The sequence below is a fragment of the Eurypyga helias genome, unplaced genomic scaffold (genome assembly GCF_000690775.1).
Source record: "Eurypyga helias isolate BGI_N326 unplaced genomic scaffold, ASM69077v1 scaffold29623, whole genome shotgun sequence".
NCBI classification, from domain to species: Eukaryota; Metazoa; Chordata; class Aves; order Eurypygiformes; family Eurypygidae; genus Eurypyga; species Eurypyga helias.
In genome coordinates this window covers 1-16,143 of record NW_010242285.1, presented here as the reverse complement: position 1 = coordinate 16,143, position 16,143 = coordinate 1, and the positions used below count along the sequence as shown (strand labels likewise).

Here is a 16,143-nt window from a genome sequence, read left to right as displayed (position 1 = left end):
ATTTTCAGTCACGACACAGGAATATCATCTATGATATGAGCCATCTGGCTTAGTGCAATGAAGTTTTTTCCCCTACCAATGGTTTTCCACTCACATCCCCTGCCATTGCTCCATCAGTTCCAAATAATTTTTAAATCATGACAATGCATAACACGGAAATTAAGGCAGGAAGTCTGTAGATGCCAGACTATCAATTTCTTAAATAACAAGTTGTTCTTAATAAATTCTTTAATGTTCTTATTTATAAGTTGTTCTTAAATAACAAGTGGATCTCATTACTATTTCACAATAGACTTCTGCAATGTCCACATCAGACTGGAGTTCCACTGCCTTTTGTCATGGAAATGATTAAACAGCCTCACTCAAGGAGTGTGAAAGCTGAGGGAAGAGCTATTAAGGTAAGCAAATGGTGGGTGAAAGTACTGTTCCATTTTTGATGTAAAAAATGATAGACACTGAGACTTTAGAAACCTAAGTGGAGAAGTTTGCAGCAAGGCTGAAAACTAAATCCAAATATCCTGAGTCAACAAACCCATCCTTCCTGTGAAAAAAATTCCATCAGAGAATGGCTGAGCAGAAAAGAAACACAGGTCCTCCACACCTGAAACTGTTTCCTGTATGATGTATCTAAACTCCTTGCTAACTTTCTGCAGCAAACCATAACCCATGTCTTCAAGGCGCTGAAATGAAGCCAGGCCCTGATCTATGGGAATCATCTGAACAGGACACAAACATGCCATTACGCAGATCTAAATGTATAGCCACGACTTCTACTGGCAGAAAAGCTGACACTAACATACCGTGATCACAGGTGGAAGAGGTTAAACTAGAAACCACGCTCTCGATTCTGTGCACATCACATCGTACCTAGCAGCTAAAAGCAGGAATATCTCTCCTCAAACAAGGAGAAGGGGACAACACCACCTTTCTAATCTGGAGGCAAAAAAAGTTTGCTTTTATTGTAAAGAACAGGGAGGAGAGCTGCCTTCACCTTCTTATTTTCTAGCCGCCTTACTTCACTCCTGCCTTCCACCAGGTTAAGAAAAGCATCAGCTTCTGTTATGCTTCCTGTGGAGTATCTGAGCTTCTAGCCCTGTGGGGATAAAGCCTCCTCTACTGTACATGACATACAGGGTTGACAGAGGACTCATCAGGATTTGAACATCATGGTTTTCATTTATAATTTAGTCAAACTAAGAGTATGTTCCCAATGATTTTTAAAGTACATCTCTGAGGTACCTGCCAAAGGTCAGAGTACATCTCTAATTCTGGAGCTACGGTCAAGTTCAAGGACAAGATCTTTTCCAAACTCTGCCAATGTCATTTTTTCAGTAAAATAGAAAAGAAGGGGGAAAAAATAAGAAAGAACATTTTAAGCTCAAATAGATGTTCAATAGCATGTTATTTTATTTTCTCCTTAAACCTGAATTTTTACTATAATCAGTCCGATGAGCTGTCACCCCAAATGGTTTAACTCCTACAACAACCCAAATGGTTTAACTCCTATAATCAACTTCAAAAAGGAGTTCATGAGGCAAATAAGCAACCTTAGATATAGATGACATTTCCAATTCTGACTGTTGTGATCTCATCTCTTATTTTTTCACTGCATACCTTCAGATCCTAAATAGTGGAAATACATTTGCAGATGTGGACTAAGTTCTTAACCTGCAACAGCAGAAGTCCAAGTAGCTTGTGTATATATACTTGTTCTTGTAACATGTAACACCTAAGAAATACTCTAAGAGTAACAGAACTTTAAAAAAAAAAAAAACTTAGTATTTTTTCTACCTGTACACTCTGTAACACACCATCATTTTGGAGGCAGGCAATTCCTCCATTTTTCCTACACTTTCTCCATTTCTAAAATGGTGAGAAAAAGAAGAAAAAAGCACACATAGAAACAGGCAAAGATAAAGACAACTACTCTTCCTGAAATTTCCATATTTACATATGGTGTAATATTTACATACTGACAGCATATCTTATGTATTTACTTTTATAGATTTGCCACAGCCTGTTAATATGTTATACTCAACACATTAAAATGTTCTTCTCTACTACTCTGTAGCCGTTCCATCTCTTATGGTCAGCTGTGACATTGCCTTCAGTAACATCTGCTTATCCATAGAGCTGCCTTTGGAAATCTTTTAAGTTTGTACAATTTTTAGAAACACAATATAATTTCATGGGAACAGAAAGGACTTTCACTGTTCTCACATAACGACAGGCAAACAGTAATAGGTTTATTCCAGTTGTGGGTAGGTTCACGCTGTGCTCACAAAGCTAAATTTCAGCAGATGGCTGCACCTTGGATCCCTTACCATTCATATATGGGTACTGTATTTTTACATGCTTAAAACTGAAGAATCACGGCATTTAATCTTAAAGTACTAATAAAATATTTAAAATCTATTTTATGGCCTATTTTTTCTAGTGAAAGCTGCAATTTAGTAATTTCTTTCATGAAAATACAAATGCCACCCCTTTGAACTACCTTACCACCTTTTCCTTTGATTGCTGTAATTATTTTTAAATGTATCTATATATTTCAAACATTTATTTTAACTATTGAAGTTACTATTCAGTTTACCCTGAACTGACTTTTCTACTTTGATGCACACAAGACATTCTGTGTGGGTATATGTATGAAGGGAGAAACAGAATGCACCCCTGACACCAAGTTTGTCACTAAGAAAAGGCAGTCTAAGCATTTCCTTGTTTTAATCCTGTAATCCAACAGAAACACCCCGCATGTATCAAATTCATTTTATATCAGCAGCTAGACATTTCACAATAGCAGCACTGGAAGGTACCCTGCAATTTTGAATCCTTGAACATAAAACAGAGATACACTTAAATTCAAACAAGAACTTGGAATTTTGCATTGGGTGATTTTCAATTACAGAAACTCTATTACTTTCACACAGAAAGTAAAAGTGCATATTTCACTTTGCTTCAGAAGTCAGCAGTATTTTACTAGTTCATGCATAGTCCTTTAGCAACAGAACATATCAGCAATCATCTGCTTTCTCAGTCTCTCCCCTCCTTCAGCTTATAATTCTCTCGAAGCAAATTTGAACCTCTACTTTGTTTTCTGTTTGAGAGAGATATGTAAGAAATAGTCACGTGAGAGAAACCGGATTAAAAACAGAAGAGAGATGACAACAACAAAAAAAGCAGCAAAGCACTGCAGGAAGGCATATGATACCTTACATAAAAATGCAATGTTATTACTCCCCTTTTCTAATTATTATGAAATCCATGATCCTCTTCACTGAGCGATGCTACACATTCCTGTGTAGAGAATTTAACACTGTATGTTGTTAAGCAAATAATACTGAAATTTTTCATAAAGGCAGTTTGTTTGACAGAGACACAAGGGTTGGTGGAGCTCATCAAACTGAAAGTCCATATCCTGTCTAAGACAATGACCAGCACCAGATGATTCACAGGAAGAATCTTCCTAGTCCCTTTATTGTTGACTTCTGACCTGAAGCATGTGTCTAACATCACTTGCATTTTTTTTCCCCTGGCTACAGGATCTCTGGTTGGTTTTAGTTACATAAATAATATCTCAGCTATGCGAAAGGCTTACTGAAACATGTGCCAAAAGACCTAGGAGTATGTATTTCCAAAATAAGGAACCCAGCAGGTAAAACCCACTTTTTTTTTTTTTAAAGACTAATTTTAAGCAATACATTACGATACGAAGACTTTATATTTTATTACATTTTATTGAAGCAAGCTCTGCATTGCAAAACCAACAACTGGGCTGCAGCCCCGACCATTAAAGTGCAGCAGATCGCAAAGAATAAGCCCAACGCTGTTACCAGTTTGTACGCCAGTTAAGACAGAAAAGCAACGCTGCGTTTGCAGGCTCAGTGTAATTCCACTGGAACAGTTGCACCGTGGTTCTGTATAGACCACATTCCTTGTCCTTTAAAGGGTATGCTATCTTATACTTGAGAAGGGTTTCTTTCTTTTTTCCTCCTGTAATTGAAAAGTATTGTTTACTGCCGATTTAAGGCTTGTTTTGACGGAGAGAGCTGATGAGGCACTCAAGAGCTTGTATTAAATCAATGCTAGACAGAAGTGAGCAGCTTGTATATGCACTGTGGGATACACTTGGCTCACATATTTATCTTCCATGTTTTGAGAGAAGGTTACAAATATTTTTATATATATACACACATATAAAAGAGTGCGAGCGAGCAAGCTCACATTCCAAGAGAAGTTTTCTGGCTATGTCAGGAGTGAAGTCCACCCCCTACTAGACAAACCTATTTTTTTTCAAACACAAGAGGATATTATCAGAGGAGTCTGTGCTGATATACAGAAACCAGAGATCGTCATGGCTCAGTGAGGTGATGAGCTGACGGGTGGATGGCGCCCATTATCTTCACTTCTCAATCCAAGTTTTCCTGAAAAACCACAGGGGGAGGAGAAGGCTCCAACTGAGCATAAGGCACAGAGGACAAGAAAAGGATTAGGAGTGAAGAGCAAGGAAAGGCAGGATAATGCAAGAGATGTTGCAGAGCTTTCAAAGCGCTGGAACATAGTTTCTAGATTAAAAGACCAAGTTGTCAGTAGTTTAAAGCAACATTCGGGTTTTAACTCCTATGCAAGGCTACTACATAAAATAACTCTGAAGTAACAAACAATTGACCAGAAGGAATTTACCTTTACTATAAATAGAAAATACACTCAGGATCAGCAGTTTCAACACTCCTTGGAATTTTAAAATGTTTCAAGCCTTTGTTCGGCAAGCGTATCACCCGCTACCCAGCCAGCAGCCAGGGGAACCTGAAACGAAGTATAAGGGGAAGCTGGTGCATGAAACTCAGCTTAACTGCTTCTACATCAAACCTGGAGGTAAGACAACATCCCCCAGTTGTGTGCATGCAAACTGTTCTGGTACCTACCTGCTAAGTATTCCATTTAAATAGAACAGTCTGTGAAATGTATGAAACTGCACTAATAACTTCAGTAATAGCTGGGGATAATGTACTGTGAAGTCCTCTATGTCTGATCACACTACCACAGGATGTAGATAATTCTGGTAATTCTCAAATCTGCGGAGTTCAAGTTGATGGATGGCTTCTCTTGGTAATATACTGTCTTTTGAGCATCTAATGAACATCACTTTCCCACTTCCACTTTCACACAAGAGAGAAAAAGAAAAAAAAGGCATTAAAGTATAAGGAACACAAAAGAAAGGGGTTTTTTTTTAAGACAGAGAGGCTAAGAAGTTTAAAACATACAAATGCTTGAAATATAAAATTCATACGTGTGTGTGAAGGGACTAATCTCAAAAGCAGGTTACGCGAGAGATTTCTAAAAAGCAACTAGGTCTGTAGTATTTTCACTTGCAGGAGAAATATGTAGGCATTCATGTACTTATTTACACTGCTCTGGAAACATCTACCATTTTATGCTATACAAGGAGGTGTGTATGAAGTCGAGGGCATACAGGTAGTCACATGAAAATAACCTCTTTAAAAAAAAAAAATTATCTGTTCCAACTTGAACTCTTAAGATTTAGTGCACCATATGCCTATCTTATCTTGAAAAGATGTCCGGAATTCCCAGCACTGGCAGTACACTCTCAGCAGTAAACGGCCAGGCAAGCTAATATGTTGCTTATATGCTGACATCCATAAATGGGAAACAAAGACTGTGACCAGCAGATATATGTGCTATTAAACTCCTTCCATTCTATAAACTCATCCACAGCTGCAGGGTGCTCAATACATGCTTTTAGTTCTACTCCATATACCTACCAATTCGTTTGCCCAGGCAGGGATACAGTTCCACCATTCACAAAATAATTACCAGTCATCAAAAAAAACTACATAGCTTTGTTATCTTAGCTCCTCAGCCTGTTTCTCCTCACGTGACATGCAGTTTCTCTGACTTTCACACTGGACTCCGTCGTTCCACACAACTGAAGACCTGGTCACTTAGTGCAGCCTTCTGCTCAGAACAGGGCTAGCTTCAGTATGTTTTTTAAGAACCAATTATGATCAACTATAAGTTACAACAGAAAAGTACATTCTATGGCACGTTTTTAGTCAACTTATTTTTTAAAAGTAATTTGCATATATTCATACTTAGAACCAATTATCACATCCCTTTCACTACGTTAAAAATCCGCTCCTGCTTCCACAGACTTAAGCAGATTTCAAAAACAGGTGTATCAGGTTGTATGCCCTAGAACAGGCAAGCCAACTAACCACCAGCCAGCAAGATCATGATTCCCGATCTTTAAAAGTCACCTGCCTTGAGCCAGCACTGCTGCACATCCATCCACACCCGACTGCAAAAGAGTGTTCAGTTGTGCCGTTACAATAATATTTTGATATCTCAAGAGGCAAGCATTAAAGATTTTTAGGCATCCTTGAAAATTAAAATCAGAGACAGAAAGCACAAAAATCTAATACATAAATGTGCATGTAAAATCAGAGACAGAAAGCACAAAATGTGCATACTTTACGTATGGTTTTATTTATAAAAATGTAAATCAATATCTATACCTTTTCCAAGGGGCAGTTTATTATTTATATTGACATTCTGAAGCAATTTTTACCACCTTCTAAGCACATAAAAATCATTAGTGGATTGAAGCATAGACCATAAAAGGGAGAACTATATGGAAAATGTAGTAGGAAATTAGTAATGCTTTTGTGGATGTTTTTATAACTAGTCTAAGAACAGATTATTTCTGAGTGTAGGTACTAGGAAGTCAGTAAACTGAGTGCTAGACAGCATCTCACATGAAAAAAAATTATCATCACTGAGCATCTGATAAGTAAGTTTCTTCCTGTGCCTATTTATTTGCTTCTCTCAAGAAAATTTGCACATGAAAAACTACAAAATACTCAAGTTGGATACAAATTTAAAAATTAAAAATAAAAAAGTGCATGCAATATGACCAAACTCATGCTGCAACCTTAATTTTCTGGGTTTAGAATCAACTCTTAATACAACATTAATGTATTTTCAGTATGTATATTTCCTTTTAAATTTAAAAAAGGAAAATCATATCTGTGTTTAACAGCGTTAGCATTCCAACACTCAGCAAAACTGAGGTTCCTCTTTGAGGTCAGTAACATCCAGGGAAGACAATTGTGACCTCTGCTGCTGTTCTGTCTTGCTGTATGCACGATGAATTTTCATAATGCCTATCAAAGGAGAGAAAGTGGAATGGGAAGAAGGAGGCACAATTTGTTTATTTCTGAGAAAAAAAAGTCTCCAAGGACAGAAACTCAGGTAAACCACATGCATTCGTATTCTGAAAGAACGGCAGTAGTCAGTCCAGGCAGGCTTAAAAAAAAAAAAATAAAAAGCTCTAGCCAAATCTCTTTTGCAAACAACGGGCTGAGAAGAACATACCTCTAATGAGGGCACGGCCTTTCTGCCCAAATTACTTTGAATTTCTGTAGTTTGAGCTTTCACTTTTCAAATACTTTATTCCAAACTGACAGACATTTTTCAAAGAGTTTTAAACTACAGTAATATTTTCCTCAACAAAAGATGCAGGTTCCAGCCGGCCAGAATAATAATTCTGCAATCAAACTTAAGTTATTCAGCTGTGACAGAAACACTGTGTTTTGCTTAATGATGCAGCAACAGAAAGCCATCTAATATTTCTGAATCAGCAGACCACTGAGTTTAGAGAAAAATAAAACAAATTGCATAAAGTTTAAAAAAATTAGAAGTATTTGTTTCAAAATTCAAAAAGACCAATGACCATTTGGGAAATAATCAACTGAATACAAATTTCAATTTACTGTGTTCATCCTGTTGAGGGGTCTTCTGTGTTATTGGACCTGTTACTGAATGTTGGTGGTTCAGAGGCTGATAAATAAGGCTCTCCATTTTAAACTAGTGTTTTTACCAAAACCAAAAACCAAGTAGAAACTCTATTAGGTCGTGAAAACAAAGCCTGGAATATCTATTTTGCCTGTCTCAGTGGAAACGATTCAGCAAGTAATTGTTTACTGGTCAGTGTGAAGAAGGCTGAACTTAAATATATGTATACACAAGTAAATCTAACCACCAAATGCTGGTGTCATTCTCAAATAAAAACACATTTCAGAAGAAAGAAGAGATTTAAAATACTGAATTACAGAATATATAATATAGTATAGACTAAGAACATATTTCAGGATAAAAAAGGTATTATAGTGTTCAAGGCCAGGCTGGATGAGGCTTGGAGCAACCTGGTCTAGTGGAAGGTGTCCCTGCCCATGGCAGGGGGGTTGGAACTGGATGGTCTATAAGGTCCCTCCTAACCCAAACCACCCTGTGATTCTATGATCCAAAAAAAGATTGTTTTTCATGATGTATTCATTTTTACGTATCACTCACATTCCATTACTCTTGTCTCCTGTTTCCCCTTTGGAAGTAAATTTCCAATAGTCTTCAAACTGAGATATTCCTTATGAGACAAATGCTACTTTCAGGGTCAATGGGTCTTCAGAAATGCTTACAGAACTGGGACACTTTATCCATTTAGTATTTTTACCAGGATATATTTACTTAGAAGGGTGAACTGAAATGAGCCACAATCAGTCTCCAAGAAGATGAGCTGTTCTATGTGAGAGGGTTCTAGAATGCTGTAATACTGAATTTAAGAACAAAAAATAATAGTTTGAGAAAAATATACAGCATTATTTTTTCCTAAATATTTTACATTCACTTGCCCCCAAGTGCATATTCGGAAAAAAATTTCAACGATAAGTAATTATGACCTGCAGGGGAAAAAAAAAAAAAAAAGAAACCCACAAACAAAAACCAAAACTTAGTATATTTCTTTGGACAGCTGGCAAACTTCCCTCTCCTTCCCATCCCATCTCATCTGCTTAATGTCTTAGCAGTGTTGGAATCTGGGAAAATAATATTAAGTTTTCAGCATTGTGATAGACATGCTGGCAGGTTAAACTAGACAACTGAAACTAGTATGAGTTTATGTATGTATCATGTGTCTAGACAGTTTTACCAAAACCAGGCATGTCTGGTCTTCTTTTGTACCACTTCCTGAACCTCGGCAATTGCTCAATTCCAGTGGAATATGCCACATCTGACTAGGAAGCCTCATTCAGTTTCAAGCCTAGGAGATGACACGATCAAAGGCCTTGCTACAAACGTGGCACAGAAATGAGAAGTAACTTTGCCCAAACAGGTACAGAATCTAGTCAGACACAGAATATTGATTGTAACACAATTTCCTTCTCCACTGCTACAGCACAAAAGTACCCGATTAACCTGCATCAGATCACCGTCATAATTAGTGTACTAAACAGTATAAAGTAGTATCTTATATATAGATCTTGTATATACTTTAGATCTTGTATATACTTTATTCTGGCAGCTGAAATGCTCAAGGTGAAGCTAGCTCTAAGATAGTCAACCTAATATTCACCAAATTCCCTGTGTCCTGTAAACAGGAAAAACAGTATTCAGTGAGAAAACGATAAACCAGTCGACTCAAGAAATAATTCACTGCCCCAGCATACACCCATATACACCTGGTACAATACACAGTTGGGAACAGTTACGAGTAAATTACTATATAGATCATCAGTGCTAAAAGGAGAAAATGAAGTTATTTTAATGACTGATATTATACATTTCTTCTGAACCTTGTTATATTAATCGGGATCAAGTCTTAAGCAACAGGCTCCAAACATTGGTTTTCCACAATCGTTATCATCACAGGTTAAGGTAAAAAAGTGGTAATTATGTAATTAAGATTATACCCAAATTAGATTAAGATTATACCCAAATTATTATACCCAAATATAGAACCCAGGAAATTTTTTAAAACCTTTAAAATCATTAGATGACCTAAACAAAAGCAGAACTACTGTTTGCTCTCAGAAAGAAAGCGTCTAAACTTGCAGTTAACTATGTCAAGTTGAAAGGTCACGTTGAAACCACCTCTTTGATTCATAATCCTTCTGTTTCTTGGTGTACGAGGATTTCTGCTGGCACTAAAAAGGGTAATTCGAGCTTCCCTCCTGGCTTTGAAATGAGTAAGCCCAGCTTGAGCCCAACAGAATTCCCAAAAAAAACTTTTCTGTGAAATAGTGGATCAGTGCAAACATTAACTGGCATGGATCCCAAATCCAGCCTGAAAAGCCCTGGGATAAGACTCTAGGTATCTGCAACACGGTGTTTAGACAGGACGGTTTATATAGAACAGTAGAAGAAATATAAAGACCGATAAAGTAAAAAGCAAGACCAAAATACTCCTTTTCTTCTTTTATGTATTCATAAAACTGATATTTATTGTCTATAATTTTGGAAAGCTTTTTCTATTGTAATCATATATTGGATGAAACCCAATCTCTACAAAATGACAGCTATAACATGAAAATGTTGGCGGACTTGTCCAGTACAGAAGTACCATCTTTTGCTGCCAAGAGCATTTATTTTAGACTGTGTGATACAACCAGCCATAGATACTCAGCTGTACTGAAAGGAAGTCAGTTTCAACCAAAATTCAGAATACTGGAAGAAATATTTCACTAAGCAGGACTTCTTCATTCCTTCAAACGCTTTTGTATTTTTCTGTAATTTATGCTGTCACAAACCCCAAATGCAAGTCCCGTTTTATGGGAAAGCAACTATATCAATGAGAAAAACAGGAAACTCTGCTAGTTTTGTTGGATCTAATAGGAAGATGTGTATGAAAAACAGAGTAAGAAGTAACCAAGCCAAGCAAAAAGTTAGAAAAAGAGAACTTGTTACCGGATCCTGTTAAGTATTACTGCCAAACTGGCCACTGTTTTGCCAAGTAAATAGCTATTACTGAGTACTCCTTGCAAGTATCTGGAAACAGGAGATAAAACTGCTATTATAAGATTAGGGCCTAAAATTCACAGGTGTGGATGAAAATTCCATTTAATAAGGAAGAAGCCTGAAGCCTTAGTTTTTCAAAATTTATAAAGACAAGTTGTATAATAAAGTAAAACAGAAGGAAAATATTCATATACAAAATTCAAAATGGATCTTCAGAATCGTCTTTGGATGAGACCCTAGTGAAAATAGATACTTGATGAGGAGGAGGTTCCGTTACTTTATGCAGCAAAGGCTTTGAAATACACAGTAAGGAAGAAAGGGCTAGAGGTATCTGCACCTCAGTGGAGAAACCACCACATGAACAACCTGTAGGGACCTAAAGAAAACCTGGAAGAGTCAAATAATTTGGTAAATAACGTTTCTTCTATGGGTCTGTAATGTCAGCTTGCTCTGTAAACACAGATGTTTCCATGAAAATCTTGGAAAACAATAGTTTTTCCTCTGAAGTACCACAACCTTCAGTTTTCTTGAAGAACTAACGATTAAGCCTTTGTAAGAGTATTTGAGGAAGATAAATAACTAGGAGTATATATCCCTGTACCTTTGTGGCCCTTCTCTGGACCCTCGCCAGCCTGTCCACATCTTTTTGGCGCAGCAGGGACCAAAACTGAACACAGTATTCCAGGTGTGGCCTGACATGCGCTGAGTACAGTCGGATCACAACCTCTTTATCTCTGCTGGTGATTCCCTTGTTGATGCAACCCAGCATCCTGTTGGCTTTCTTTGCTGCAGCAGCACACTGTTCTTTGGGAATTTCAATTCTTTGTCAGCCTATCGAATACTCTCAAAACCAGAAGTTGCATTTAGGTTATTTAAAATGTTATTTCTCTATTGTTTCTACCACACAGTGTGTGTGAACAACAGGATTTCCTCTTGATATACTTTCCAACTCCAGATTAAGTTTTATGAAGGAAAAAGGTCTAGCAGATTATCAAACTGGGCTTGCTTTGTATGCCATGAATTTCCTCCGCTTTTACTTCACCCACAGGGAACGCTTCTGCATCAGTTTGCATAAAACATTTTTGCAATCTGCTTTTATGCATCAAGCACAAAGTATAGATCACACTACAGCTCTGCTTCCAAGTACAGATATAAACTGTGTATTTATAACTGCTCGTTCTCATATAATTGCACATTGTAATAGTCTGTATATATAACTACATGTAGAAATAGGGCTTTCTCATGTCTTCCACTCATTTCTAAGTTTCCCTGACACTTGCAAATTCTTGTATAAAGATAATCATGCACAAATGCAGACCCCAAAGTAGTAAGGCTCAACATTGTTGTCAAGAGCTACGCCTAATAGTTGAGAAGTAACCTGCCTTTCCAACATGCTGTAAGGACAGTATTTTGGAGCTGGAGCATAAGACAGGGTTTGAATTGGCTGCATTTGTCTATTTTGATGCAGTAAACCAAGACTACAAATATTACTCCAACCCCCAGTAATCTGCTTTATGGTGAGACTTCCCAACACTGACTGGGGTATATTCAGAACATACACAGTACCTCTGTGAGTCTCTATGCCCATCATGTACACACAGACATAAAGTCTACTGTGTACCCGTTAAATCGAGACATCACTGCTAAGCACATTCTAATCCTTTCTTTAGAAGACTGGCATTTTAGGAAGCACTGAACAGCTCTTGTTTTTCAGAATGTCAAAAACCAAAATGTGTTCCTTCCATTGTAACTCTTAATCAGCTTGTCTCAGCCCTTGTGAAAGCTGCAGTCTAATCATTCTGACTGCCTTAACCAAGAAAAGACACCGAAGAGGAGCTGACTTCTTCAGTATTTAACCCAACGTATCACATACTTACATCTGGCATTTCTGTACAGTAGAAAAGGGTCCTGCAGCTGGAAGTCAAGGTCTTTAGTAATAGGTTCTGTTCGATTTTCCATGCTCAGTCTGTTCATAATTGTGAAGCCATGCCTTGGAGAAGCCGATCTGAAAATTATCAAGTAGAAATCACATCAAGTCAAGGAAAAAAAAGAAACTGCCAGAATTTTTTTTTGTTGTACAGTTCTCCGAAGTTGGTTTTTTTTTTTTTAAATTCTAAGAGATACTACAACAATCTAAATTTGTTGCCAAGGAAATAACAATGGACTCTTGCAGTATTTCGTGCAATCCTTTTAATTATGTCTAACCCTACATTACGGATGAGAAATAACAGGAGCGTCATCAGTCTGACAATAGCTACAGAGGGTATGCCACATCTGTCACACTACCATTCGAGGTCCAATGGTTTAGCCACAGCACAGTCCTATCTGCATGTCCAGTTTTCACTTCAAGTTATGAGGCCTACAGCTTCTGAAGAGGCAAGATGTTACAAATGCCACTTTGTCCCATACCATCAGCATCACGTTATCCAACCACCACCCTCTACCCTACAGTTTCTTGCTGAGTTAGAAAACAGCCATTAGAATGATTCAGTCGTGATCCAGAGCAAGTATATATTTTAACACTCAGGCTAACAACTGCAGATAGTAACAGTCATCCCAGATAGGATTTTCTGTACCATCTAAAGCATAAGAACAACAGTAAGCGTGGTGAGGCATGGGAACAGGTTGCCCAGAGAAGCTGTGGATGCCTCATCCCTGGAAGTGTTCAAGGTCAAGTCGGATGAGGCTTTGAGCAACCTCATGTAGTTAAAGGTGTCCCTGCCCATGGCAGAGGGGTCAGACCAGATGATCTTTAAAGGTCCCTTTTAACCCAAACCGTCCGATAATTCTATGACTCTAAATCATGAGGCTCATTCATGGGGGTTACATTTCAAGTCACTCAGACAATTTTTATTAATGTGAGCTGTTAAACCTATCACAACCCTGACAGGGGATATTACTTTCAAACCAAGTATGACAATAAAGGAAAAGATGATGGCTAAACATCTGGTAAAAGTGCCATCTCTGGTAATTGCTGGTGGGTGGATTTCTTTGTGAAATCCAAAGCACAGGAGTCTTCAGTACAAGATTGGATACAACAGAAAATTAAACAAAAGTGGAACCCTTAACAAGAATCCTTGTTTGCAACAGTAAGAACTTTAAATAAACAAACAAAAATACAGTCTACTTCCACTGGTGTTAACTCAGTTGGAAGTCTGATTTTTTGACCGTTCCTCAGAATTCGCAAAGATGAGATAGGTAATAAGTCAGATCAATTAAAATGGTCACATTACATTTGTCACAACAGTAATGAGATACAACAAAGGCAACAGCAATGGTCTCCAACTTATGGTCTGTTGGCAATGTTTTTTCCACAAGATTTGATGACTTTGCTCAAAGCCACAGGAAATTAAAGTTAAAACTGATGGGGAGGGCAATGTTACTCACAGCTCACCACCTGATCCATGCTGTTGCCTGTAGGGCAGCCAGGGTAGCAATCTCTGCTGTAAATGGAAACTTCCTCAGCCAACAGAAAGAACCATGAAGGTTCACAGATGCTAGAAGTGCCAGGTTACACGTTGTCAGCTCTGGAGCTTTAAAACCAATGTACCAGAGAAATACGACTTCTGTTTTGCAGTACACGACTAGCCACCCCCACCTACTGCTAGCACAACTAAGGGCCAGTTCTTTCCTCTTGTGGTGGTAATCGTAACAGCATCTTATCACCACTTACCTAAAGGCAGCTTAGAAAAACGACTGATGACAATTTCCACTGCTGGTACAAAAGAGCTCAAAAGATTAAACACAGCATTCCCACTTCACACAAAGCTCACAGACACTTGGCCCTCCCTGTCACTTCTCACATACATTTCTCACCTTCTCAAAACTCTCTCTTGCTTTCTCAGTTCTCGTACCAGATCCTCATCAACAGAAATGTTGAAGAAACACTAGGCTTTGATGTCCCATCCCAGCAGTTACTGCACGATCTGCTTACTGTATTATTTTCTGGTTTTAACAATAGCCCCAGGGAAATGCCGGGGCACTAACTTGGAAACCCAAAGGTAGGGCAGGCTTCACAACGGATCTAAGGTACATGCTAGAATAAATGATGTAAACGATGCTTTGAAAAACCACCACTGGAGTTGCTCCTAAAAGAAAGCATTAAAACCACCCCAAATGTTGAATGAAATATGCATGAAAAATGAACAATCAGACACAGGAAGTATGAAAGTTCCCGAAGTAGGGAACACAATACTTCATAAGTTCTACCATTCCCCTACTTTAAGGAATATCATTATTCATTTCACTACTAGTTTTTTGTTCAGACACCTTTTAAGCTGCAAATGCTACCGCCTATTCAAAACAACGTAACAGATTTCTATGGTTTACACAAATTGAAATTTAAATGACACTGGGAAGTCTTATCCAAATACACGGTGAAGTCTCCTTCCCAGTGTTTTCTTCCCTGCATTTCCCTCTACTAATTTCAGTTCCTTTTCACCCTCGAACAAGGAGGACCATTTTACTCCATTCAGCCACACTCCATCCCAGTTAGCTTTTCCACATCCACAGGTTTCACCTGCAGACATTAAAACCTTACGTCCTCACCTTGTGTAAACAAACAGCGTTCCCTCCACGTCAGTCTTCTCCTGAAGAAAAGGAAAGTTAAGAAAGTTGAAAGCAGGGCAGCGCTTTGCTAGCCACCAGTGAGCCCTCTTTACCTCTGTTCTACCCAAACTGTCTGTTAGGCCTCTCTCACCTAAGCCATGAAAAAATAACCAACCCAACTTCACTGGCTGGTGGTGAAAGGCAAGAGCTATCACAGATGATGGGGCAGCTGACACAAGTTTCATGGCAAGATATGAAAAGGCTAAAGGCTCGACACTATGAGACTAAACACTGCACTGGATTAACTCTCTGCTACGACCATGGGTGATGCACAAACCAGATTCAGGGAGAGGATTTTCCAGACAGCACCTGCCCTCAAAGGCAATGCCCAGGAGGGGGAAGGGGGAAGCCACACAAAAGGCAGACTGCAGGGGTTCTTCAAAAGCAGGCCCTAAGCCCCACCTTCCTAACAAACCAAGGGCCACCTGCACATAGTCAGGGTGGTAAATTACAAGAATATTCCCCAAAGTATTTATTTGTAAAAAAATCTTAAATAACCTTTTTAGTATTTGTAACTCCAACACTCTCTGGCACATGGCTTGGTTCTGCTGTGGATGCTGGGATAGGAGCGGAGCTCACGAGGCCCATAGCCTGGATTAAACCCCAGCCTCCCACAGCCCAGCCCCGCAGGGTAAAGCTCTTACAGCCCCGTCAGCCTTTCAAAACCAACTTCCAGGGCTCCCCGCGCTCCCCAGCGAGGCTGAGGCAGGCACAGCCCCTCACCCA

General features: G+C 38.6%; 1 protein-coding gene across 1 annotated transcript in view; it reads right to left on the bottom strand.

Annotated features, from left to right (window-relative positions):
• The window catches only part of DCP1B (decapping mRNA 1B), a gene marked incomplete at its 5' end in the record, with an annotated part of 42,714 nt that extends 27,316 nt beyond the window's left edge, over positions 1–15,398 (bottom strand). Inside the window, 2 exon segments of the mRNA XM_010149043.1 lie at positions 12,687–12,814; positions 15,358–15,398. Coding sequence (XP_010147345.1) covers positions 12,687–12,814; positions 15,358–15,398 — 169 coding nt within the window.
• Positions 15,399–16,143: the final 745 nt, after the last annotated feature.